Source organism: Callorhinus ursinus, unplaced genomic scaffold (genome assembly GCF_003265705.2).
Source record: "Callorhinus ursinus isolate GAN/ISIS: 27379988/994484 unplaced genomic scaffold, GSC_fseal_2.0 scaffold2, whole genome shotgun sequence".
NCBI classification, from domain to species: domain Eukaryota; kingdom Metazoa; phylum Chordata; class Mammalia; order Carnivora; family Otariidae; genus Callorhinus; species Callorhinus ursinus.
The window spans coordinates 42,655,298-42,682,431 of record NW_027397064.1 but is presented as its reverse complement, the minus strand read 5'-3'; the positions used below and the strand labels follow the sequence as shown (position 1 = coordinate 42,682,431).

Here is a 27,134-nt window from a genome sequence, read left to right as displayed (position 1 = left end):
GTGTACAGGTCTTTCACCTCTTTAGTTAAATTTATTGCTAAGTATTTTATTTTTTGGTGCTATTGTAAATGGGATTGTTTTTCTAATTTTTTTTTCAGATAGCTCATTGTTAGTGTATAGAAACATAGCTGTTTTTTGTATATTGATTTTGTATCCTGCAACTTTACTGAATTTCTAACGGTTTTTTGATGGAGTCTTCAGAGTTTTCTATATAGAGGATCATGTCATCTACAAACAGGGACAATTTTACTTCTTCCTTTCTGATTTGGATGCCTTTTATTTCTTTCTTTTGCCTAATTGCTTTAGCTAGGACTTTCAGTTTTATGATGAATAGAAGTGGCAAGAATAGGCATCCATGTCTTGTTCTTGATCTTTTCTCTTTAAAAAAAGCTTTTCGGGTTTTTTTTTTTTTTTTTGATGGTTGCAATGGGATAAAAGCCAAAAAGATGGCTTTTTATTGTGTGGAGTTATTTGCCTTCTATTCGTAGTTTATTGGGTTTTTAATCATGAAAGGGTGTTAAGTTTTGTCAAATGCTTTTTCTGCACCCATTAAGACAATCATGTGACTTTTATCCTTTATTTTGTTAATATAGTGTATCACATTAATTGCAATGCGTATGTTGAGCCATTCCTTTACCCTAGGGATAAATCCCGTTGGTGTATGATCTGTTTAATATGTTGTTGGATTCAGTTTCTAGTGTTCTGTTGAGGATTTTTTTATCTATATGCATTAGGGATTTGGCCTGTATTCTTTCCTCACAGTGCTCTTGTCTGGCTTTGGTAGCAGGGTAATGCTGGCCTCATAAAATGAGTTTTGAATTCTTTCTTCCTTCAGTTTTTTGGAAGAGTTTGTGAAGGATCGGTGTTAATTCTTAAATGTTTGGTAGAATTCCTCAGTGAGCCATTTGGTCCTATGCTTTCTTTGTTGAAAGGTTTTTGATTTTTGATTCAGTCTCTATACTAGTTGTAATTCTGTTCAGACTTTTTCTTTCTTCATGATTGAGTTTTGGTAGGTTGTATGTTTCTAGGAATTAAGCCCTCTCGGTTATCCTGTTTGTTGGCATATAGTTGTTCATATAATCTCTCATGATTCTTTTTATTTCTGTGGCATTAGTTGTAATATCACTTCATTTTTAATTTTATTTGGGTCTTTTTTTTTCTTATTCTAGCTAAAGGTTTGTCAATTTTGTTTCTTTTCAAAAAAAAACAAGTCATTTTTTTCTGCTCTTTTTCTATTTTCTGTTTCATTTATTTCTGCTCTGCTCTAATCTTTATTTCCTTCCTTCTGTTAACTTTAGCCTTAGTTTGTTCTTTTTCTAGCTCCTTGAGGTGTATAGTTAGGTTGTTTGCTTGACATCTTTCTTTTTTAATGTAGGCATTATTGCTGTGGATAAACTGTACTTTTTGTACTGCAGCCCATAAGTTTTGGTATGTTGTGTTTTTGTTTATCTCAAGGTATTTTCTAATATTCTTTTTGTTTCTTTGATTCAGTGGTTGTTCAAGAGTGTGTTATTTAATTTCTACATACTGTGTATTTTCCACTTCCTGTTGATTTCTAGTTTCATTCCATTGTGGTCAGAAAAAATTCCTTGGCATGTTTCAGTCTGCTTAAATTTGTTAAGATTTGTTTTGTCTTAACACTTGGTCTATCCTGGAGAAAGATCTGTGTGAGTTTGAGAAGAATATGTATTCTGCTGCTGTTGGGTGGATTGTTCTGTATATGTCTGTTAGGTCTGTTTGGTCTGTAGTATTGTTCACGTCCTCTAGTTCCTTTAATCTTCTGTCTGGATTTTCTATCCATTATTGGTCTTGATCTGAAAAGAGAACAACTAGAGAACCGTGTGGGGGATGGAGTTGCATTTCAGAAGAGATATTTGAGGTAGCTTCATTTAGAAGTATGAGCAAGTTTGGAAAATAAAAATCTCATGAAAAAATTAATAGGTAAGGTGTTCTGTTCAGTGAGAATAAAGAGGAAAAGCTGAAATGAGATATTGTTATAAAGCAATAGCAGCTTGATTTGCACTTAACATTTTCTGTAAAGTTAAGTATGGGTGGAAGTAATGATTGCCTCAGAGTTCCAAGATGAAAGAGCTTATCAGAAAGGCTGATCTGAAGGGTTTTCTGTAAACAGTATTGAGACAGTAATCTGGAGGCAGTTATTAAATGCTTCTCAGGTTCAAAAGGTATTTTCAGAGGAAGTAGACTTAGAACTGGTTTTTGAGAAAGACGTTGAGCAAAGGCATTCAAAAGCACATGCAAAGCCAAAGAGTCCTCAGAGGTCAGGGAAAGCTGGTGTAGGAAAATAGAAAATGAGGCTGGAAAGGTGCTTGGGTCTAGATTCTAAAGGACCTTGTATACCTTATATGGGAGTGTGGACTTCTTGCCATGTGGCCAAAGGAAATAAAATAAGTAGTTTCATGTTGGAGGAGGTAATTAAGAGGATGTGACCGCCGGTTGACCCTTGAGCTGGACCCTGGGTAATCCGTAGCTCCTCAGCACAGCCTTCCCATTCCTCCCCCTCTGCCCCAGTGCCTGCTCTGTCTACCATTCCCACAGTGGGAGCTGTTCCAAGGACATAGCCTTGAGAGAGTAAAGTGTTATTGAGACCATCTGGACATTGTGTGAGACAACCCAGTTAAGGCCTTATATAGACATTTAAAATTCAGGAGGGTGGGTGCAGAGATCTACTTAACCTTGCGGCCACCCAAGACCTCATAAGCCTCATAAGTTCCCTTGCTTATTAAAACCACCACCTACCAATCTGGAGTGGTTGGCCTCTTTCTTTGGTCTCTTCCTGCCTTCTACCTACAGGAGCCAGTTTCAGATTAACCAAGGAAGCCCCTAAGGAGGTTGTGAACGAACATTTCATTAGGAGACTAACAAAATAAGATAATTCTCATTGCAGTTGGAGGGTGGGCCAAATTATATTTAGTGGTTGTATAATACAAGTAGCTGGTTCAGTAATCAAGGCAGTTGCGCAGAGCATGGAGAAGAGGGTCTAGACAAGAAAAACATTTCTGATAACGTTAATCCAGTCTTGGAAATAATCTTTCTTGTTTTAAAGACCAAAAAGAGTATCTACAATCTCCCTTTGAAAGTTATGTAAAAATTAACTTTATGTTTTTAAATTTTTATATAAATCATATCTTTATAGGGGTGAAAAACCAAAAAGTATGAAAAGGTAGAGTGAAAAAAATTACTCTCATTTTTGTCTCTTATCTACCTAGTTCCTATAAGTTTCCTCTCCTATAGGTGAAGTTACTATTACTAATTTCTTTGCAATCTTCAGGAAAAGTAATTATGTATACTCTATTTCAAAAAATGAATATAAAATAAGAGATATTTAAGCTGAGTAAAAGTAGGGATAAGAGATATTAAATTCAGAATTGTGCTGAATAACTTTTACCAAGATAGAATCCTTTTTAAAAGTCTGAGTCTGCTTAGCAAGAATCAAATATGAATGCTTATGTTAATAGAATGTGATATTCTTTTAATAATAGTAATGATTGTAATGGAAATAAAGTTTTTTTAAAAGAAATTCAGATGTGAACCAATTAGTATATTTGTGCATATAATTTGTATGAAAGGTTTGATTGCATTCTGGGCCAATATATATATTTTTTTATTACATCTTCTAGAAGGAGTCACCTGTGTTCAGGCAGTCTTAGTAGCACTGCACTTTTTAGTTAATTCTATATCATCTATGTGCAACCTCCTCTTTCCTGCTATCACAAATTGCCTTCACAATTGAGATTTACTAATTTAATACTGAATACATTCTCGTCTGATCATTTCCTTCATATAGTATATGTCAATGAAGTAGGGAGAGTGGCAAGATATATTTGGCTAATGTCAATCAATTATTTGGTGTGCATATAATAATATATTTTTTATTGAGGGGTTTTTGCACTGTCATCATACTGACTAGAGTCAGATTCTTACTTGGCACATCCAGATGCTCCAACTTTGTGTGACCTAGATAGAAAACATATGGGGGTATGTGCATGTATTTTTAGCATGTTAAGAGTTCTGCCTTAGGGCAAAATATATGCAAAACTTTAGGAAGTGAAAAGAAAATCTCTGTTTTAGAAAATAATATAGAATTGATGAAATGGTAGAAAAAGCAAATGAACAACTATTTGCTGTAGTAAATACAGTATTTAAAAATTATGTTTTTTTGGGGCGCCTGGGTGGCTCAGTTGGTTAAGCGACTGCCTTCGGCTCAGGTCATGATCCTGGAGTCCCGGGATCGAGTCCCACATCGGGCTCCCTGCTCAGCAGGGAGTCTGCTTCTCCCTCTGACCCTCTTCCCTCTCATGCTCTCTATCTCTCGTTCTCTCTCTCTCAAATAGATAAATAAAATCTTTTTAAAAAAATAAATAAAAATTATGTTTTTTTAAAAATAAAGATCTTTAATTTTTAATTACCACATTTTTAAAAATTTTAATCCATTATTTCAATAATGGGTGCTGTTTTGAGAGTGAATTTTAGTTGCCTGAGCAGTAGTGAAGATTTAACTTGGCAGATCTCTGTAATCATTTGCTGCTGTCCCAACTGTAACTAATTTAGAAAACCCTCCTAAATTACCCCCCTTGATCTGATGCAGTAATTGCCTACTATGAAATAATGTTCTAGAACTCTTACCAGTATTTACTTAAAAATGAAATTCCTCATTTAATGATTCTCATGTTTGACAGCTTTTTTAGAACCCATTTCTTCAAGTGATCTTTTTACAATTCTGTGCACTAGTTACTCAGCAGGTTAGGGAGTGAAATAACATCTTTGCATTAATCAGCAGCTAAGATTTATGTCTTTAGGCATCACCTGAGGCAACACTCTAATGTAAACTAAAATAATATGATGTTTACATTAGAACTAACCCAGGCTTTATATCTGTTATCAAGTGCAGGAGATTTTGGAATTTTAAAACATTAGTTTTCTTGAAAGTTTTCTTGACTCCTTACTTTAAATATATTTACATGTTTGTATCAGAGATGTAGCATAGCTTTAAAGAGAGAAACTTTTCATGAATAAATTGTTAGTACTCAGCTGTTCCGTGTTTAAAGTAACTTGTGGTACGGTAAGTACTCTGTGGTGTCTCTCTCAAATAAATAAATAAAATTTAAAAAAGAGAGGAAATATACACATTGAACATATACCTCAGTTTTTTAATTGTTTACAATTTATTTTTATACTTTGATTTCTTCATGTACTTTATTTTTTCTAATTCAGATCATTTTCAAAGCAATAGATACTAGTGGAAAGGTGAAATTTCGGATGGAACAATATCTGAATTGTTTTCCTAATTGTGTCATTTTGCTGTGCACTTTGGTCCTAATTACTGCACAACTGTATTTATATGAATATTAATGAATGAAAATTAATGGAAATTTAGGAATCCTTAGGTATAAGAATCTGTATAATAAGATTAAGGCTGGTACTGACAACTGAACTCAAAAATATTCTGATTTTGGGATGCTAGGATCGTAGCTCTGTTATGATGTAACTTCTGTTATTCTGGTGTGGCTTCTTTGATTTGGGGACCCCAATTATTTATTTATTTTAAATGAATAGATTAAAAATAATTTTGGTTTGAGAATGCATTGAGAATACCCTCAAGTTAATTAGAGAGTAGAGAGTGTATCACATGGCCGTGGAGGGTAATCATACATGAAAATGCATTTGTCTTTGAGAATTCTCAGTTAGGGTCTGGTGTTGGCTCTAACTTATTACTGTCTTTGGATGTTAGCAGAGTAAAAATAGTAAGTTTGGAGCCAAAAAGATGGGGTATAAATCATGGTTCCATGACCTACCTATCTAAGTTTCTTTGGGTAAATCAGTCAGTCTGAGCTTCAGTTTCCTCCTCTGTATAATGAGATAATAATACCTATGTGAAAAAGTTGTGAAAATTAACAGTGGTTTCTAAAACAGTAGTGCCAAGTAAGTTCTTCATAAATCATAATTCTTATTTGATTAGTATTAATAAAACCCTGGGAATAGGTAAAAGGTTTTCCTGTTACACTAAATTTCAGGTAATTTTTCTTATTGAGTAGTTATAGTATCTCTGTTTTCCTAAGCAGGTTTGTCTTTAAGATTCTAAAAACAGAGTGGTTTACAGATGATACACATCAACATGCAGAGTCAGTGCAATTGCCATGTCCAGAAGGACACTTCCCTTCACTGCTATCCCCCAACATGCCATTTAGAGGACAACATGAATCCATTTACTTCACTTTTCATTTTATTATATATAATATTCTTAGTACTTCAAATTGCCTGTATAGTTTCCTGGTCATATTAAGGAGCTCATTTGGCCAGAATCCTTTGGTCTAGTCTGGTCTAGTCAGAGTCTCTCTCTCTCTCTCTCTCTCTCTCACCTTCTCTACAATCAGATATTTAAATCACTGTCTTTTCACTCACAACAAATACAACTTTTGTACATTACAGGGAAAACATAGAAAGGAACTTCCTTAACCTCTAGTCATTGAATCTACAAACCTACTTATCTTTCTTCACTGCTTCCAGTTCAAGTGTGTCATATTAAGACCCACCCTTGATCCACACCTGCCTCTAGTTATTGCTCTATCTGCTTTCACTTTACAGTGAAACTTTCTGAAATGCTGTCTAGGTTCCTTTTTTTTATGTTCTCCGTATAATCACTATTCAGTAATTGAAATTTGGCTTCGTTTACTCTCCTTCCCTAGAACTGCTCACACTCTTCTGATTGCTAAATCCTGTGGCCATATCTCTGTACCTACCTTGGTCTCTTGACATTGGTCTTGTATGACTACTTTCTTCTTAAAAAATTTTCTTGTTCTGTGTACCATACTGTCCTATAGCTTTACCTGCCTCTTGTGTCCACTACTCCTTTTCAGCCTTTTCTTCCTTTTTCAAGTCTCTTGAATGTTGATGTTTTCTCCCATGTACTTTACAAATTTTTCTCAGGATTTAGGGGGTGCCAGGTGAATATTTGTTAATGAACAAATTATGTCTGTGTTTCTTAAGAGTTTCACTATGATTGGACCTTGTTAACTGAACAAATTGCAATATATCGTACCTGATGGTGCACTTCACAAACTTTGGTCCAGTCTTTCTGGACCATGATTCTTTTAAACTACCCTACTACATATTTCCGGTGAAAAAAATCCAAGCGCATCATTTAGCTTTTTTATGTCTATGAGGTACAGTTAGCTTTTTTAAGTGGTCTGTATGTACAAGGTAATCACAAAGATAATTTTAAAGAGCATGCATTATCCCAAATTTTTACACCAGTTTATTTATAGAAATCTTTTAGCTTAGTTGTCCATCCTCAATAAAACAGTAATACCTTACTGGGAGTAACAATTTAATTTAAATATATTCTGAGGTATATATAAAGTTTAGGATTAGGCACTGTCCTATGTGTTTGCCTACATTGTATATTTTCATCTTTCATCAACTCTGGGAGATAAATATTCTTAGTCATCTTGTAGAGAGGAGAAAACTGAGGTTAGGGTAAGTTAAATAGATTTTATAACAACACATACAGTTGATAAAATTCAGAACCAGAGTTCTGACTTTATAGCCCATGCATCTCTTCTAAATGATACTGAAATTATAAGCTGGGGATGAATGCTAAATACAGAAATAAATGGGGTAAGTATTTGAGTTTAGTAAGTCTAAATTGTGTTAAAAGTTGTCTGTGTCTTTTTGTTTCTAGGCAGTTATTTGGCAGAAAACTAGAGTATCTGATCATAAGATGGCTCTCATGTCTGTTCTGGGGACTGCTGTTATGGGCAATATGGAATCCTTTCAGTACCACTCTGAAGAGTCTCAGGTATACAACAAAATGTTCTTAAATAATTCTGGTTTACCAATGAAACTGTCAAAGTATTTTTCTTTTGGGGTTTGGGGTGGCAAGAAGTTTTTCTTATAACACTTTAATTATATGTATAGGGTAAAAAAAATACATTTACAGCTTATATTAACCCTCTCTCCCCAGCCCTACTTCCTGTTTTTTCTATTTGTTTTTAATTTTAAACATTGTGACTACATTATTTTTTTATAATGATTTTCAGTAAAGGATCTTATCTATTTACTTTTCTCTATGAAAGAAGAAGAGTGGGGGTACCTGGGTGGCTCAGTCGGTTAAGCATCTGACTCTTGATTTCAGCTCAGCTTGTGATCTCAGGGTCGTGAGATTGAGCCCCACACTGGGCTCTGCACTTAGCAGGGAATCTGCTTGAGATTCTCTCCCTCTTCCTCTGCTCCTCCACCCAGTCTCACTCGCTCTCTCTCAAATAAATAAATCTTTTTTAAAAAATGTTAAAAAGATAAAGAAGAGTTGAGCTTTCTTACCTTTGTTTTCCCTTTATCATTCTAAATATGTACTCCAGCTTCCTTTTCTTGATCTCTCAGCTTCAGTGCTTCTTGAGTTCCTATAATGCTAGATGAGGTTACGAATTATGAACACTTCCACTCTTTTACTTGCTCTTCCCTCTCTCAGTCATGTCAGCTCTACTTTTATGTTATCAAGCTTAATAACTTGTCGTCTTTTGCAACCATTTTTAAGTCTCCATCTTTTGTTTGAAAATTGATTCTGAAAGTTGAAAACTTATTTGGAGTATACTGTATGACTAAAAATAATTTTCAATGCAAAGCCAAGTATTATGCTAGGATTACATTTCCTAAAAATCCATGTTATGTGTCCATTTTATACAAATGAGAATATTTCTATTGTCCCAATTAAATGGAGTCTCCTTTCTTGTTCTCCTATCACTGGCTCAAAATTTGCTTATATATGGACTTACACAGTTTTTGCTTTTTCTGAGTTTTCCAAGGTTTGGGTTTTTTTTTTTTTTTTTCCCTTTTTTTAAGTGAAGAAATTTTCTTCATATGTCAGCAATTAAATCCATCTCTTTTACTTATTCTAGCTATAGCTGGTCATTTATTCTATTCCATTTTTTTTAAAGCATTAGATTTAGAACCTAATTTCTTATTTGGACTGATTGCCTGTCAGGCATTCTACACAGCTCCCATCCTGGAATTTTTTTTCATAGGAATACTAGGTGTTTCCATTATTTCATATATCCCATACCTTCCTCTTTCTTAGTATTAACTCTCATTTTTTTCATGTACATCTTTAGTTAACTACCACAGAAAGGGGACGTGAGAGGTAGACTTTTATGTACGAGAATGACTTTATTTTGGACTTTCACTTGTTGACTTTCTCTCTCTAGTCTGGTAGATCTAGAATTCCAGATTGAAAATAGTTTTTCAGAACTTTGAAGACGTTGAGTACCTTTGACCGCCCATTGTTGCTGATGGGAAGATGAATTCATTCTAGTTCTTTCTTTCTAGCTGATAAGTATTTTTCTTTCTCAATGTTCTTATGATCTTTCCGTGGTCTCTGTTCCTCAGTTTTTCAAGAATGTCTCTAGATGTGTGTCTTTTATTACTCATTTGCCTATTATGCTGAGCACTTGTGAGACCTTTTGAATCTGAAAATTCATTTCTTTTTCATCTCTGGGTTATGTACTTCCATCTGTCATAACTTTGATCATTTTTCTCTTTTAATGAAACTCATTGTTGATTTAGGACCTTCTGTTACTTCTCTCTTACTGTTTTTCTCAAGTTTTGTATCTTTTCCTTTTTCTCTAAGTTTTTAGAGATGTCTGACTCTCTTTTATCCCTTCCAGATTTTTTTGAACATTTTATGTTTAATTTCCAAGAGCATTTTTTAAATTTTTTTTTAGAGAGAGAACAAGGGTGGGGAGGACAGAGGGAGAGAGGGAGAAAGAATCCCAAGCAGGCTCTATGCCCAGCACGGAGCCTGATGTGGGACTTGATCCCATGACCCTGAGATCATGAGTCGAAATCAAAAGTCAGGCTCTCAATCAACTGACTGAGCCACCCAGGCACCCCTCCAGAAGAGTTTTCAAATTTTACTGCTTTTTTACAACTTCATATTGTTGTCTTATGATACAAAATCTTGAATCTCTAGAGATACTAAGTTTTATTTCTATTTTTAAATTATTTGTTCCTTAAATTATCTCTTTTTTAGGAGGTCAGTTTTGTTCTGCTTTTCAGGTCTTTTTCCTCCAAGCCATCTTTTTCTGTGAATAGAAGTCTAATTGGGAACTCAGTGTTTGTGCCTGGCCTTATTGAGTGTCAGGCTTCACTTGAGTATTAATCAAAATCCTGGTCCTATTCCCACGGTCTGGGGGAATCACAGGTGCCATCATGGGGTAGGGGCTTAGCACACTGCACCCTTATTCACTGCTCTAGTTCTCAGGAAATTCATTTCATCTTTTTCCTCGCCCCCCACCACCCCGTTCCTTCCCTTCCTCTTTTTCTTTTTTTCTTCCTTGCACAAAATTAGATAATTGTAATTGGTTCATGACAGATTATCCTTATTCAGTTTCTTAATAGAAGAGTCTGTAAAATAGAATCTGCTTGTTTTTGCTTGTCTGCACATTTTAAGCCTGAAGGCTCTCTGTTCTGCTGGACAGTTGGTTTCTCTCCTCTTCTCTCTCTTTTTTTTTTTCTTAAAGATTTTTATTTATTCATTTGAGACACAGATAGAGAGAGAGAGCATGAATAGGGGGAGAGGCAGAGGGAGAAGCAGGCTCCCCGCTGAGCCAGGAGCCCGATGTGGGGCTCGATCCCAGGACCCTGGGATCATGACCTAAGCAGATGCTTAACCATCTGAGTCGCCCAGGGGCCCCTGTTCTTCTCTTCTTTTTTTATAATTTGTTGAAATCTCTTTTCTGCTACTAGTTCTTCTATTCTGCTTACAGTATTAAGTTCTTAATTATTATCATTTTATTATTCTTGGATAGGAGCTTGTGCTCAGTTGATGTTCTCTCTGCCTGAGGAACAATTCAGGCCAGCCTTAGGGGCCAACTGTAGTGCCAAACAGTGGCACTATAGTGCCATACGTCCTGTTTTTCAGAGCTCCCTTAATAGTTGTTCAGTAGTTTCAATATACCATGGTGCCACCTTAGACTCGTTATGGTGGCTGACTTGGGATAATAAAAGTACTGTCTTGGGACAGTAAATTCTCCCAGGTCCCTTGTGGTTTCATGGGACTTTGTTGCCTACACTGGTAACCCAGGAAGCTTATGACAGGAGATCCAGACTGATATCTCTGGTATTGTGCTCTAGGTATTCTAGCTGTCATAGTTTGGTTTGAAGACCAGCAGCATTGGCATTACCTGTATGCTTGTTAGAAATGAAGGATCTCAGGCCTCATCTCAGACATAGGGAATCAGGATCTGTATTTTAACAAGGCCCCCAGGTGCCCATTCAAGTATGAAAAACACCGATTTAGACCTTGGTCAGTTATGATTTTATGTGTGATTGGAACTATCCTGTTAAATCATTTTCCCAGTGGGAATTTTTTTCTGTGATCTGTATTGAGATGTGTTGCCAGATCTATGTTTGCCCACTGATTTTTAAATTTTCCCTTGAGATAGAATTGTGTGAGGGCTGCTGGTAATCTATCATAGATATCAAAACTTTTGCTATACCTTAATGTGGTTATCCTTGCACAGAGTAATTTAGGAATTTGGAAAGCATGTGTTGCTGAATAGTTCCAGTTCCATGGGTTGTCAGAATGATAAACTTTTGAGTGTGTCTCTAGTGAGAGTGATCATAGAACCAAATCCCTCTTCTGTTTATGTACTGTGTATCTAAATGGGTGTTGTACTTATGTTTCCAGGAGCTCCACATCACCACTCCATGCTTTCTGGGCTTGTAAGGAGGGTTGTCCTATATCAGAGTTTCTTTGACCCCTTCTCGTTCCTGTCCAAAAGCAATCTTAAGTTGTTTGCCAACTGCTAATAGTTGCCCCATCTCACCTCACTTCTGTCCCCATTACATACCTTCAGACCTTGAAACTTGGCCACCAAGACCCCTTCACTGTACTGGGATGGCAGATGCATTTGTCATTGGGAACCTTGGATATAGAGAATCTTTATATATCTCTTCCCATAATGTTGAGGGTCTCTGTCTTTAACTACAACCACTTCCTGTTGGAGAATCTCTTAATTATGGATGGTGATCCCAGCTGAATCACTGCTGTGATGGGATTTATTAGGAATTTCCCAATGTGGCTTTGTTAGCTTAAGGGAACTCCTCAAATTTTATTTTGTTTCATGTTTGTTTTTTGTTTTGTTTTGTTTTTTGACATCTATCTTCTCTTGATATTTTTATTTCTACATTTTTCCATGCCAGGTTCTGGGTAAATTCCTCAATGCTGCCTGATTTTTATTCCCAAAACTGTACATTTCCAGAATTCAGAATTAATTCATTTTCCTATTCTCTTCTAAACTTGTTTATAGCTTATGAGTCTTGAATTTTTTATCATCTGGTTTTTTTAATAATGGATGTAACTTTACTCTTTTGAAAGCATGGTACATGTACTAATTTCAAAGTTCTTTTCATATTGCTCTATCATTTCTACTTTCCTGGGAGAATATTCTCTCATTCTCTGCTATTTTATATGCTTTGAAATTTTAATTTGCACAGTCATCGTGCACGCAGGTTTATTGTTTTTGTTATTTTGTTTTTACCCACTCCACCTTCTTCCTCCTCATGGTTTGGCAGATACCACCCCCCTCCTGGCCCCAGTTCAAAACCAGGTGCTAATATTAGTAATTCATGCCTTTCGTCCTGCCAAGATTTTATAGACCCCTTTTCCTAGCTGACTTGGCTTAGCTTTGTTTTTGGTTTTGGAGTTATCCATGTTCCTTCTTGTGACCCTTGCAAGCAGCTCCATAAACAGTGGTCACAATATTTTTAAGCATTTTTGAGGGGGAGAAAGAGGGCTGTCTCAGCAGCCCATTTCACATGGAAAGACTGATTTTAATCTCTTGCCTTGTATGTGTTTTCTGTCCCTATTTCCACATCAGAATATAATTTCCAACTGACGCAGATGGTTTCTTCTTTTAATTGAGATATAGTTGATATATAACATTATATTAGTTTCGGGCGTACAACAAAATGATTTGTTATATATATATATTGCAAAATGATCACCACAATAAGTCTAGTTACATCCATCACCACACATCATTACAAAAACATTTTTTTCTGACACAGCTGGTTTGTGATCCAGGACACATAGGACTTTTGATTTCAGCCATCACTCTCCCTTATGTTTTGCATCCTTAAAAATCTTTATGCTGTCTTACTTTTAAATGGTTCAGTCTTTTGAGATTTTTATAAAAATTGATTTTTTTCTATCACTGTTAGGCACTTGCAGTTGGAATCAGGGAGAAGGGAGTTTCTGCATGAACTTGCCCCACTGTCCTGAGCAGAAGTACTTATATTATGACTTTAGAAACATAACTCCCTGGTGTTCTTGAGGTTTACTGAAAGAGGAAACTACTGTTAGGAGACCAGTCGGGGTTACTTCAGCAGAATCCGAGAGGAGAGGAGATGGGTTTGACAGATTGGGTCGCTGGCAGGGCTCATTATTATGCTAAAGGAGTACAGGAGGAGCCAATTGTATAGCAGGGCAGCGGTGGGTGAAATATTTTATCAAGTTTTGAATGTGATGAGATTGAGAAGATTTTTGTGATAGCTAGTTAAAAATAGTAAGCATTTGGGGGTGAAAGAAATGGAGGCTGTATATCTGTATCTTAGCATCACTGGTGTATGTGTATAGATGTGAATGAAATTACTCAGAGTAGAGACGAAGAAAAAAGGCTTTGATGGTGGAACTCATGGGAACCATCATCATTTATAGGTGGTAAGCAAAGGGAGAGAAATCAGCAAACCAGACTAAAGAGAAAGTGTCAGGAAGGAAGCAGAAAGACCAAAAGAGAAGGCTGAAACGGTGATGCTTCCCAAATGAGAGAGTTGTCATCAGTGTCAGGGTCTGCAGAGAATCTTCCCATATATCACTCAGATTCACTTCTCCGCATGTCCTGCCTTGCAGAAAGTGGTCGCTTTTCTGTTCATAGAGTTGCTGCTATTCTTTTCTTCGTCCTCCAGTTGAGTTCGTAGGTGTTCAGAATGGTTTGATAGCTATCTAGCTGGATTCCTGGCACCAGAGGAAATTTAGGTCTCCTACTCCTCCACCATCTTGAACTCTCAAGGGGGTCTGCAGAGAATCAAATAAGAGAAGGACTGAGTGTCCATTGGTGTCGGTTATTGGAGGTAGTAGAAACCAGATTATAGGGGGTTGGAGATGAAGGGAAGGAGGGAGAGGTCCGTAGTTGCAGAGCAGTCAGGGGAGAAGTATTTGTTTATATTTTTGCCTTTCATTTTTGTTTTGCTTTCTAGGTTGAGGAATACTTAGGTACAGAATCTTGTACGGTCAAATTTTTTATTTGGTTGCACTAATTTAGTCTCTTTCTTTCTTTCTTTCTTTTTTTATTTTTGCACTGATTTGGTCTCTAACAGACATTCTTTTTCCATAAACTACCCTGATTCTTATTTTTAGAGCATTTTGTAAGACTTTGCTTTTTGATTTTACTTTTCCATATAATTTAAATATACTTTGTTCTTAAGGTTATCCTAAGCCATTTTTAACTATTTGGAAATGGTAATAATTATTCAGTGGACACCTAAGGTGGTATAAAAGGAAAACACCAGCAATATTACCAATTTTTCCTCATTTTATTTTTCATTCCTACCTATTTGGGGCAGTTTTGTTTTAAGTCCATGAACCCAGTAAGTCTTTCAGAGACTAAACAGGTGCTTCCTGATGCACAGCAGGTGCTTTAAAAAGGGTCTCATGTTACGTGGTAAATTATACAACCATTTATAAATGCTGTGAAGTTTTAACAGTTAATTAAGTAGCATTTTGTAGTGGATTATCCAGCTTTATTAATTTATTTTTTAAATTGGCACAGTTTGGCATTGTGACAATAATGCACTTAGTGTTCTAAAATTGGTAATGCATCTCCTTAAACATTTATTTCCAAGGGTAGGGTAGGGATAGCCATAGACATAGATGGCAGCCTACCCACTGTGTTGGTAAAGAGCCTCATGGTTTCTGCTTACCTAAAAATAGCATCTCTGCTGACACTCTCACTTTTCTAGACCTAAGCTGAAATTTTTCTATTAGTGTTTCTTAACAGGTTAATATAAATACATCTGTTTCTAGTTGTTTCAGATAAGAGAGTACAGGCTTATATTTTAAATAACTTGACCAAGATCACATGGCTAGTAGTGGAGCTAGGATTTAATCATGTCAATCTGACTCTGTCCTGTATTCTTTACAAATCTCTGTATTATCTTTAGAGGTAAAAAAATAGCAATTTTTTTTTTTTTTTTTTTTTTTTTTTTGGCTTCTGTCTCCTCAATCTCTCTCTTCTCTCTGGTATTTTTTTCTAGGATCCTTCGTCATTTTCTCCCTCCTTTTCATACATTTACAAAATAGAGAAAGAGCATAAAAATAATTGGTTTGATTGTAGGAACATTCTCTAAACAAAAATGGAAATAAAGTACTGTAATCAGTGTCAAAGAGTAAAAGGATTTTTAAATGAGAAATGAAAGCCCCATCAGATTGACTCCACAAGATAGAAACAGCCACTTCTTTACAGGAAAAGATGGCTAAAAAGAAGAGGATAAATATCTAAAAGAAAGTCACGATATAAAGAATTTTTAAATGGTAAAAGAAATTTTAAGAAGAAGATAGGGTTGAAGAAACAGCAGTATTTATGCTGTATGTCCTATGACAGTAAGACATATGCCCATTCATGAAGCTTTTATGAATGCCAATTTTTCCTTAAAAAGAGTTGTAGGAAGAGAGAGTTTCAGGCCAAGAACACCAGTGTAATATGCTTCTGTATTTTATTTAAGGTTAATGTTCAAAACATGGTTATCAGCAAGTATAGGACTCTTGAGACCATAAAATGAAAATCCATTTTATTTTTTTATACCTTTTATACTGTATATAGCCAGACCCTTGGACCCACATTCATTGTTGACAGTGTTTACTAATTCTGTAACTATTTATTATAATTGCAGATTTATCTAAGCGGATTTCTTCCAAAGCATGATGGAGACCACTCTTTAACAAGTCTTTCAACCCCAGAAAGGAGTTTTATCTTTATAAACAGTCGACCAGTACGTCAAAAAGACATATTAAAGGTAATCTATTTTAGAAAAGAAAGTATTACTTGGATCAGAAATGAAAACTAGCTCTGTCATTTGTCAACTTGTTATAAGGACTACTTCCAAGGATTTGCTCTAAAATAAGGAGAAGAAGATTTATTAAGCATTGTGCTAGGTGTCTTATTAGGACTTCACAACAATTCTGTGATGAATTATTATCCTTATAGTGAAGAAACTGAAATGTTAGTAACTAAGAAGTTAGTGACTAAGAAGCCCATTATAGCCAGGAAGCAACAGAGTTTGGATTTGAACCCTGGACTTTGAAAACATCCATGACACTATGATCTTTTAACCGTGAAGCCAGTTGCACTGGATAGTTGTACTTCTTAATGGTTGTGCTTCATGTAAGTTCAAGGCCTCCAAATGAGTATTACCATTTAGATACTGCTTTTCCTCTTAAATAATTACATCCACTCAGTTTCTCAGCTGACTATACTTTTTTGGCTATATTTAAGGATGGCAGTACTATCTTTACATGGTATTTTTATCTTTTCTTTATTACATATATTTCTAGCTAATCCGACATTATTACAATCTGAAGTGCCTAAAGGAATCTACTCGTTTGTATCCCATTTTCTTTCTGAAAATTGATGTTCCTACAGCTGATGTGGACGTGAATTTAACACCAGATAAAAGTCAAGTGTTACTACAGAATAAGGTAAATTTTTGGATAATCTTTTTTATTTATGTGTTTTACAAACTTACGCAGTCCTAACCATTTTCGCATGGGAGAGTTGCTTGTTTATACATATTTTTGAATATTATTTTAAATCTTGCCTATTTATTATTTTCATAATTTTCCCTAACATTTGTTAATTTATATTTTTAGGAATCTGTTTTAATTGCTCTTGAAAATCTGATGACGACTTGTTATGGATCACTACCTAGTACAAATTCTTACGAAAATAATAAAACAGATGTTTCCTCAGCTGACATGGTTGTTAGTAATACAACAGAAACAGATGTGCTTTTTAATAAGATGGAATCATCTGGAAATAATTATCCAGGTGTTGATTCTTCAGCCATTCCTTTCCAAAATGATGTGCATAATGATAAATCTGGGAAAAACACTAATTATTGTTTAAATCATCAGGTACATGTTGATGACCATTATGATCATTTTAATAGTGAAAATTCTAACGTTGATAAAAACACTAGAAATACATTTCAGCAGATCCTAATGAATAATTTGTCATGTGAGGATGCCCAGAAGGAATGTAGTGAAACTTGTTTTGTAGGTTCTGTTAAGCATACCCAATCAGAAAATGGCAATAAAAACAGTAGAGATGACAGTGGGAAAAATGAGGAAGCAGCAGTTCCTGAGAAGTCTTTGGAAATCTGTGCAGATGACTGGAGCAAGGGAAATACACTTAAAAATTCAATGGGAGAAAACATTGAACCTGTGAAAATTTTAGTGCCTCAAGAAAGTTCAGTATGTAAACTCAATAATAATGCTTATCCAAGCCCTGAACAAAAGAATCTCAGTGAAGGTTCCTGTAACAAAAAATCAAATGTGGTAGATAACATATCTGGACAGCTTACAGCATATGATTTAATTAGCAATCGGGTAATCAAGAAACCCATGTCAGCAAGCGCCCTTTTTGTGCAAGATCATCGTGCTCAGTTTCTCACAGAAAATCCTAAGACCAATTTGGAAGATACAACAGTACAAATTGAAGAACTGTGGAAGACATTGAGTGAAGAGGAAAAACTGAAGTAAGTTTCCAGAGCTTGCATGTGACCTGATGCTGAGATATTTCCATTCTATATGACTCACTGGGTTAAAAAAAATTTTAAACTTATTTATGGAAAAGTAGAATGGAAAATGCCTTTTGGTTTGGCTAGAGTGCCTTTTTTGGCATCACTTTTTTAAATTTAGAGGCTTTTAGTTTTTTGTTTTATTTTTTGTTTTGTTTTGTTTTGGGTACAAGCCTTAACTACTTTATTATTAAAATTTAAAGTTAAAGGCTTTCCATTCTTCTTAATTTAAAACTATATTTTCTTCTATTTCCTTTTATTTTATGTTAAAGAATCTATGACAGGACTTCTCTTTTTTAAGCTTATGCATTAGAACAATTATAACAGTGGTGGTTTTAAAAAATATCTTGACTATTCCCTTTTTTAAATTGGTCTCCAAAATATGTAACACAATATGAAAATTAGAATATTTTTACAGATTCAATTTAGTGGAATCAGTACTGTCCCTATTCAGTACAAACTGAAGGCTTCCTTCTAAAATCTTTTATTTATTTGTTGGCATCTTATAAACTGTGGCGGGGTGTTTTGGTAGGTAAATAGGTGGTTTGATCTATCTTTGATGAAAATAACTACTTATTACTTGCCATTTTTAGATTAGACGATCTAAATAAATATTACAAAGTAATATGATGAGTGTTTATAGTTGACTTAGGGCACTTATTATAAATACAAAGTACTGTGTCTTGAGTGATCTAGCCCACCAGAAAACAAAAGAGTGGAATTATACTTCCAATCATATATTATTATGTAGGGTATCTCAATATTATGTTAAACATCTTGAAGAAATTTAAACATAACTTACCACGCAGGGTTTTTATTCAGTGACAAATATGGACACTTGACCGATTTTTTTTTTTTTTTTTACTTTTTCATTCACTTATTGTCTTATAAAGACACTATCAATTTAAAATAATAATGACCACTATTTTTTGTGTGTGTGTAGAATGCAACTTTCCTTTTTTTTTTTATTTAAAATCAGTTAGCCACCATATAGTACATCATTAGTTTTGGTGTAATGTTCACTGATTCATTAGTTGCATATAACACCCAGTGCTCATCACATCATGTGTCACTATAAACACTGATAGGCAAAACCTCCATAAATTAGCTTCTCTCTTTACCTTTTTTTTTTTTTGGTGGGGACGGTTTTGTTTTTTCTATTTTCAGACATACACAGAAGTAGACAAAACAGTACTGTGAACATAACCCTGTTTCACGAACCATCATCTCATGGTCAGTCTCGTTTTATCCATACCTCCATGCACTTCACTTCCCCTTTTACTATTACTATTCTGAAGCACGTCCTAGGATAATATTCTCTATTTCATAAATATTTTATGTATCTGTAAAAATTAAAAATGCTCCTTTTTTAAATATAGCCATAATACAATCATAATTTTTAAAACAAGATTTCCTTAATATCATCAGATATTCAGTCTTTGAATTTCTAATTACTTAATAAATACCAGTTTTTTTAAAGTTTGTATATTTGAATCAGGATGCAAATAAGGTTCACATCTTGTGATTGTCTTCAGTTTTATCCAAATGACATAAGCATTTTTTTTTTTTAAAGATTTTATTTATTCATTTACGAGAAAGAGAGAGCACAAGCAGGGGGAGAGGCAGAGGGAGAGGGAGAAGCAGACTCCCTGCTGAGCAGGGAGCCCGATGCAGGACTCGATCCCAGGACCCTGGGATCATGACCTGAGCCGAAGGCAGACGCTTAACCATCTGAGCCACCCAGGCGCCCTCAAATGACATAGGCATTTTAAAGATCAGTGCATTTAACTTTTAGTACAGCAGGCCCACAGAAGTGGAATTGCATTGACCAGGGAGGTGATGTATTATCTGAGAAGGAGGGAAAAAAGCATAGATGTTTCCTTCTCATAGAAGGTAGGGACAGTGTAACAGCTTAAGATAGCTATTCCCTTACAGCCTCACAATAGCAGGTATTGTTCCAGTTGACTTTTGGGGAGTGTCAGCATTGTTTCTTCTCGTGGGCCCCAAGGTGTCAGGGTACAGGATTATGGTTAATAGGCCTCGTCTAAAAATTTGTTTATCATCAGGCAGTATTCTAGAATCCAAAATTTTCTCTTATTGCCATAAGGTAGACAGAAGAGGCAGTGTTGGTCAAGAGCAGACCTCTGAAACTACACTGGGGTTTTAACTCCAGTTTCTTTCTCTGCTAGCTTTTTTGTAAAAATATGTGAACAGTATCTCCTAGATTGTTTTGAGGATTAAATAAGATATTGTGTATTATGATGTAAGAAATATGACTGGCACGTTGTTTGTGATCTTACTCAGAGTTTTTAACCTGTGAAAAGAAAATTCCTCACTTGTGATTGACATTATTTTTCACTTGCTTAGTCAAGATTAAATTTAATTTGGAGGCCAGAAATAGAAGAAAATATAAGTATTTTGGGATCAGAGAGCTTACTGTATGTCACAAAATGTTGTGTTAGAATCTTCCAGAGCCAGGGGTTTGGGGACCACGATGGCTGTGTCCAAAATTATGATCAGTGAGAAAGTGCAGCAAAAATGGTATCACACTCAACAATCACAGTAACTACCACTTTTCTGTAATATTTATCTTGGAATTCTTTCCATGATCCTAAATTCTGTAGGAAATGCTAACGGATATCAGAGTAGACTCCTCTTCTGTGGATAATGGGTCTTTCCACCTATCCTTTTTTCACTATTTTCCTATTCTTCCTGTTTCTTTCCCTTCCTCCTTCTCTTCCTTCTTTCCCTTCCCTTTCTCCTTTTTTTTTTTAAAAGATTTTATTTATTTATTTGACAGAGAGACACAGCGAGAGAGGGAACACAAGCAGGGGGAGTAGGAGAGGGAGAAGCAGGCTTCCCGTGGAGCAGGGAGCCCGATGTAGGGCTCAATCCCAGGACCCTGGGACCATGACCTGAGCCGAAGGCAGACACTGAACGACTAAACCACCCAGGTGCCCTCTCTTTTTCTTTTCCTTCCTTCCTGTCCTCCTTCTTTCCTCCCGTCCTTTCCTCCCTTTCTACCTGTCTTCAGTTAGGAAATATTTATTAAGGGCATTCTGTATACAAGGCCCTATGTACTCTAGCTAATCACTTCAGATATAGTGATAAGTAAAATATACTTTCTCTACTCATAAATGATGCAGTATAGTGAGGAAGACACAAATAGTAATCATAGAATACAATGAGTTAGTTTTAAAATAAATATAAGGAGTTATGAAAATACTTAACAGTGGGTTTAATCTCATCTGTGAGGCGGGAAATGATTCCCTAAGTAGAAATAATCAGAAGGGCATAGGGAATTTTCTAAATAAAACAGCTAGAAGTAAAATAGTGTTATTGAGGGAACTAAAGATGCTCTCTGTGACAGGAACAGAGTAAGAGAGTATAGTAAAGTAAATTGAGGGAAGGCAGGCCAGATTATGTAAGGTTTTGTAAACCATAAAGAATTTGAATAAGCCCTAGGATCAGGGTTTTTCTGCTGAGAGCTTAGGGCAGACTTTGGAATGGGGGTTACTTCATTTTTTAGTTCTTCTTTTCTGGATATTTTTTTCCTTTGCTTTTCTTCTCCTTTCCTCTGGTGGGTTAGAAGCTAGATTTAGGTCTGTGCCCTGCCCACTGGAGTTTCAGTCAATTGATGTTAACTTGAACTTTTCATTTGCAGTACTGTAAACATACACTTCTACTTAGAATAATATTGTAATTGGGGTATTGAAAATGGTAAATAAGTTTTATAATTACATGTAATCTTTGGTCACAAAAACATTTGAATTGATTACTGGTCAAATCAAAATTAATATTTTCCATTCAGATTACTGAATCCCTTGATATTAAGTCAAAGGTAGCAGCTGTTTTTACTTAACATTTGCTTAATATTCCTTTGGACATAGCTTTTTATATTTCCCAAGGAACTAATTAAATTGACTTATTGAGTAAATCACAAGATTAGTACCATATGTGAAAATTTGCACATTATAATTACAAATGTGACCTTCATCTTGAACTCATTTTTCACCGTAAGGGAAAAATCTTGAATTGGAATGTCCCAGAGTTAAAAATATTTACTTATAGTATGTATTGAAAGTAAACTACTGAAAATTATGTTTTATGTAGCTAATCCAGAACTTCAGATTCTAAATAGAAATGGGAGAAAATCATGTACAAAATTATGAATATAGCCTGGTAAGTAACCAGAGAGGCATTTTTCATCTAGTTTACAGTGAAACAATGTCTTTTTTACATTCTTACCCAGCTAACATTTCTGTATTTAACAAACATGTACTGAGTACAAACTACACAACATAATGTGGTCTCTTGTCTCTTACTCAATTTTAACATTTAATACAGTTCGTCCAAGAATGTCATTCCTAACACCTATCTATATAAATTTCTCCTTAAAAATGTTTCGTATATATTATCTACAATAGAATTAAACCAGTTTCTTAAGAGTTACTTAAGATTAGAAATAGCATTAATTCTCCAGTTTCAAATTTAAAACTGCATTTAAAAAATTTTTTTAGTAAAGTTGCTTAAATAATTACTGACCTTTAGTCAGTCATGTGCTCCATTCATTATAAGATGTGTTTCTTGATATAAAGTGATAGCAAACATTTATAATTATTTACTGTGGTGCCAAGCATTATTCTAAATACTTGAAACATTTTAACTCATTTTATTATTCAAAACTATGAAGTAAATGTAGATTATCTATATATTACAAATGACTATCCTGAGGCACAGAAAAATCAAATAATTTGTGTAGATTTGCAGAACTACTGAGTGGCTGCACCAGACCAGTCAGTCTCCAGGGTCTGTGCTCTTACTGATACACTTCACTGAACACCTAAGAGTAGTTTTCAATTTGGTGTATGCTTTAGAATCATCCATGGAGCCTTTCAAAAACTGTTGTTCAACCTCAATCTCTGGCATGGAGAATTTGAAAATCTGAGGGTGGGATTCAGGCATCTCAGTTTTGTAGAAAAGGTTGCTATAACCACTATGCTAGACTGTCTTTGATTGGCTGTAGAAGTTTCATTAACCCAAAAGATGTCGAGTTTTTACCAGTATAATTTTAAAGTGTCCATTATCTTGTACCTTTGAAACTGAATTAAATTAAATGGTTTGGATGTATTGAGTTTATTTGAATTTATTTTTTCACTGATGACTCTAAAATGAGAAATAAATAACAACTGAAAAAATTAATATTTAGCTAGAGTCCATTACAAATTTAATCATAAAATTTTTATTTTGCCTGCTATCATTAGAGTGACTTTAATTTTACTAGTATAATTAGTGAATGGAGTATTGTGTACAGATTTTCTTTTGTAGTGCTCAGGAAATTGTTTATTCCATGTTGATGTTACAGTAGATGTGTAAGGAGTTCTTCAGATGTAGAATTAACTGTTTTATTTAGTTATTTATAAGTTTTTTTTCTTTCTTTTTTCTTTTTTTAGTGTTTGTCTTCAGTGCTTCCATAAATGGTTTTTAAAATTAGGTAGAATGTAGCATTGTGAAATACACAGATCTTAACTCTATATATAGTTCAGTGCATTTTTATATGTGTACACCCATGTAACCACTGTCTCAAACAAAATACAGAATACTTTAATCACCTCAGAAGGTTCACTTATGCTACTTACCAGCCAATTTCCATACACAGCCACTGTTTTGACTTCTATCACACTACTTTGGTTTTGCTGGTACTTAAACTTCATATATATAAAATCCTAGAACATGTACTCTTCTTTTTTTTAAGATTTTATCTACTTATTTGAGAGAGTGAGAGAGAGAGAGCATACAAGCCGGGGGAGGGGCAGGGGGAGAGGAAGAAGCAGACTGCCCCTTGAGCAGGGATCCTGATGCGGGACTCAATCCCCGGACCCTGGGATCATGATCTGAGCCAAAGGTAGATGCCTAACTGACTGAGCCACCCAGGTGACCCAACATGTACTCTTACTTTTTTATTTTATTTTATTTTATTTTATTTTATTTTAATTTTATTTTATTTTATTTTTTATTTTATTTTATTTTATTTTATTTATATTTTATTTTATTTTATTTATTTTATTTTATTTTTTTATTTTTTTTATTTATTTGAGAGAGCAAGTGAGAGAGACCACAAGCAGAGTGAAGGGCAGAGGGAGAAGCAGACTCCCTGCTGAGTGGGGAGCCGGATGTGGGACTCCATCCCAGGACTCCAGGATTATGACCTGAGCCAAAGACAGATGCTTAACCGGCTGAGCCACCTAGGCGCCCTCAACATGTACTCTTTTATATCTAACTTCTTCTCCTCAACAAAATACGTTGTGATTTCCATCCATGTTTGTTGAATATCTTTGTATAGTTCATTCTTTGAAATTGATAAGTAATATTCAGTTGTATAAATATACTGCAATTTGTTTATCCAGTCTCCAGTTGGGTTGTTTCCATTTTGGAACTATTACGAATAAAGATGTGTTATTTAGTTTCTAAATATTTGGGCGTATTTCTAAATATCTTATCGACTTCTAATTTATTCTGTCATGGAGGGGGGAAATACTATGTCAGATTTCATGCTTTTGAAATTTACTGAGAATTAAACCCAACATATGATCTATCTTCATGAATGTTCCAAGTATATAACACCTAGAAGGAATCTGAATTCTGCAGCTGTTAGAGTATTCTAAATGTCAGTTTAATCAAGGTAGATTCCTAAAATCTTCTATAGCTTTACTGTTCTTTATGTTTTAGTCTAGTTCTTCCAATTACTGAGAGAGGGGTATTAAAGTCTCCCAACTATGATTCTGGATTTATTTATACTTTAGACACACAAATCACATATTTGTGATTGGTATGCCTTCCTGATGTTAGCCCCTTTTGTCATTATGATTTTTCCCTCATTATCTGTTGTATAATTTCTTGTTTTGGAAACTGATAATTCTTTCATCTTATATTACAATAGCTATTCTTTTTTATGCTTACCCATTTGCATGTTGTATCTTTTCTTTTACTTTCAAACTAGTATTTATGTCTAAAGTGTAACTCTTGTAGACATACATAGTTGGATTTTGCTTTCTATTTATTTTATTTATTTTTTTAAGATTTTTATTTATTTATTTGTCAAAGAGAGCAAGCACACAAGCAGGAGGAGCAGCAGGCAGAGAGAGAAGCAGGCTCCCTGCTGAGCAGGGAGCTGGATGCGGGACTTGATCCCAGGACTCTGGGACCATGACCTGAGGGGAAGGCAGATGCTTAACCAACTGAGCGACCCAGGCGCCCTGGGTTTTGCTTTTTAAAGTCACTGACAATTTCTGCCTTTTAGTTGGAATATTCAGTCGATGTAATGTAATAACTGATACAGTTAGGTTTAGGTCTACCATTCTCTTGTTTCATCTTTGTTTTGTTCCTCAGTTCCTCCTTTTTGTGGGAGACAGGCAGCCTTCTTTAGCGTTAAAAGAATATAATTTAATGTTTAATTTTAATTCTTCTATTGGCTTTGCATTATTTTTTGCTTTGGGGAATATATTATACATTCTTAATTTATCATAATCTGTTTATAGTTAATAGGGTTCCAGACACACAGAATATAGGAACTTTGCAAGTATAATTTCACTTACTACCCTTGTCCTTTGTGCAGTTGGTGTCATATATTTTATATCTACCTACAATATAAAACTCACTTTAAAATGCTTTATTTATTTATTTATTTATTAATTTTGGAGTTTTTATTTAAATCCAGTTAGTTAACCTATAGTGTAATATTAGTTTCAGGAGTAGAATTTAGTGATTCATCACTTACATACAAAACCCAGTGCTTACCACAAGTGCCTCCTTAATACCCATCACCCACTTAGCCCATCCCCCCACCCAATTCCCTTCCAGCATCCCTCAGTTTGTTCTGTTAACGAAGCTCTTACAAGGGGCGCCTGGGTAGCTCAGATGGTTAAGCGTCTGCCTTCGGCTCAGGTCATGAGCCTGGGGTCCTGGTATCGAATCCCTCGTCGGGCTCGCTGCTCTTTGGGGAGCCTGCTTCTCCCTCTGCCTCTCTCTCTTTCTCTCTCTGTCTCTCATGAATAAGTAAATAAAATCTTTTAAAAAAAGAAGCTCTTATGATTTGCCTCCCTCTCTTTTTTTTTCTTCTGTGTTCATTTGTTTCTTAAATTCCACATGAGTGAAATCATATGGTCAAAATGCTATTTTTAAAAAATTTAAAGTTATCTTTCAAAGAAATGAGAGTTTTTTTTTTTAAAGATCCTTTTTTGCTATTTACCTACATAGCATTTTTGGTGCTTATCCTTTTTTTCCTATAGATCACAGTTTCTATCTGGTGTCAACTCTTAATAGTGCATTTATGCTGGCAACAGATTCTAAGCTTTCTTTTATCCAAAAATGTCTATATAATCTTCATTTTTGAGGACATTTTTGCTTTGTATCATTGAATTCTGGATTCATTTGGCACTTAAAAGATGTTACTTACTGTCATCTGGCTCTACATTGCTTCTGATGAGAAGTTATATCCATCATTTGTGGTATTCTTTTTTTGTAATGTCTTTTTTTTTTCCTCTCACTGTTTTCAAGGATTTTGTTTGTCTTTGTTTCTCAGCAGTTTGATTCTAATATACCTAGCCATAGATTTCTTTGTATTTATCCTGCTTGGGGTTCACTGACTTTCTTGGATCTATAAAATGTTTCCTTTATCCAGATTGCCTAATTGTCATCCATAGTTTTTTTCAAATGTTCTTCTTTTTTTTTCTCTCTTCACTTTTATATTTTTTATCTGGGACTCCCAATTACATATATATTGGGTGGCTTGTTGTACCATAGGCCACGGGGATTTTTTTTAATCTTCATTTTTCTCTCTTTTGTTTGGATTGGATAACTTCTACTGCTCTGTCTTCAAGTTTGTTGACCCTTTCTTTTGCCATCTCTGATCTGTTGTTAAGCCTACCCAGGGAATTTTTCATTTCAGATACTGTATACATTTTAGCTCTCGAATTTCCCTTTGGTTCTTTTTTATAATTTCCCTTCTCTGTTTAAATTCCTCTTCTATTCTCTCATTAGGATTATCTTTTCCTTTAAGTCCTTAAAGATTTATGGAAACCTATTTAAGAAATAACTTTTTTTTTCCTCCAAATTCCAATATCTGAGTCATGTTAAGGTTGGTTTTTACTGGCCACTTTTTCTCTTGATCATGACTCATATTTTCCCATTTTATTGCTTGAATAATAACTTTTGATTATTTAGTGGACATTGTGGGTGATATGTTAAAGAAACTAGATTCTATTGTC

General features: G+C 34.9%; 1 protein-coding gene across 7 annotated transcripts in view; it reads left to right on the top strand.

The window, feature by feature from the left end:
• PMS1 (PMS1 homolog 1, mismatch repair system component) overlaps positions 1-27,134 on the top strand; it is a 76,719-nt gene that overhangs the window by 38,116 nt on the left and 11,469 nt on the right. For all 7 annotated transcript variants that reach the window (XM_073881347.1, XM_073881325.1, XM_073881332.1 and 4 more), the window contains 4 exons: positions 7,700-7,816; positions 15,964-16,086; positions 16,625-16,768; positions 16,940-17,826. In XM_073881347.1, the coding sequence (XP_073737448.1) occupies positions 7,700-7,816; positions 15,964-16,086; positions 16,625-16,768; positions 16,940-17,826 (1,271 nt within the window). The remainder of the gene's footprint in view (positions 1-7,699; positions 7,817-15,963; positions 16,087-16,624; positions 16,769-16,939; positions 17,827-27,134) is intronic.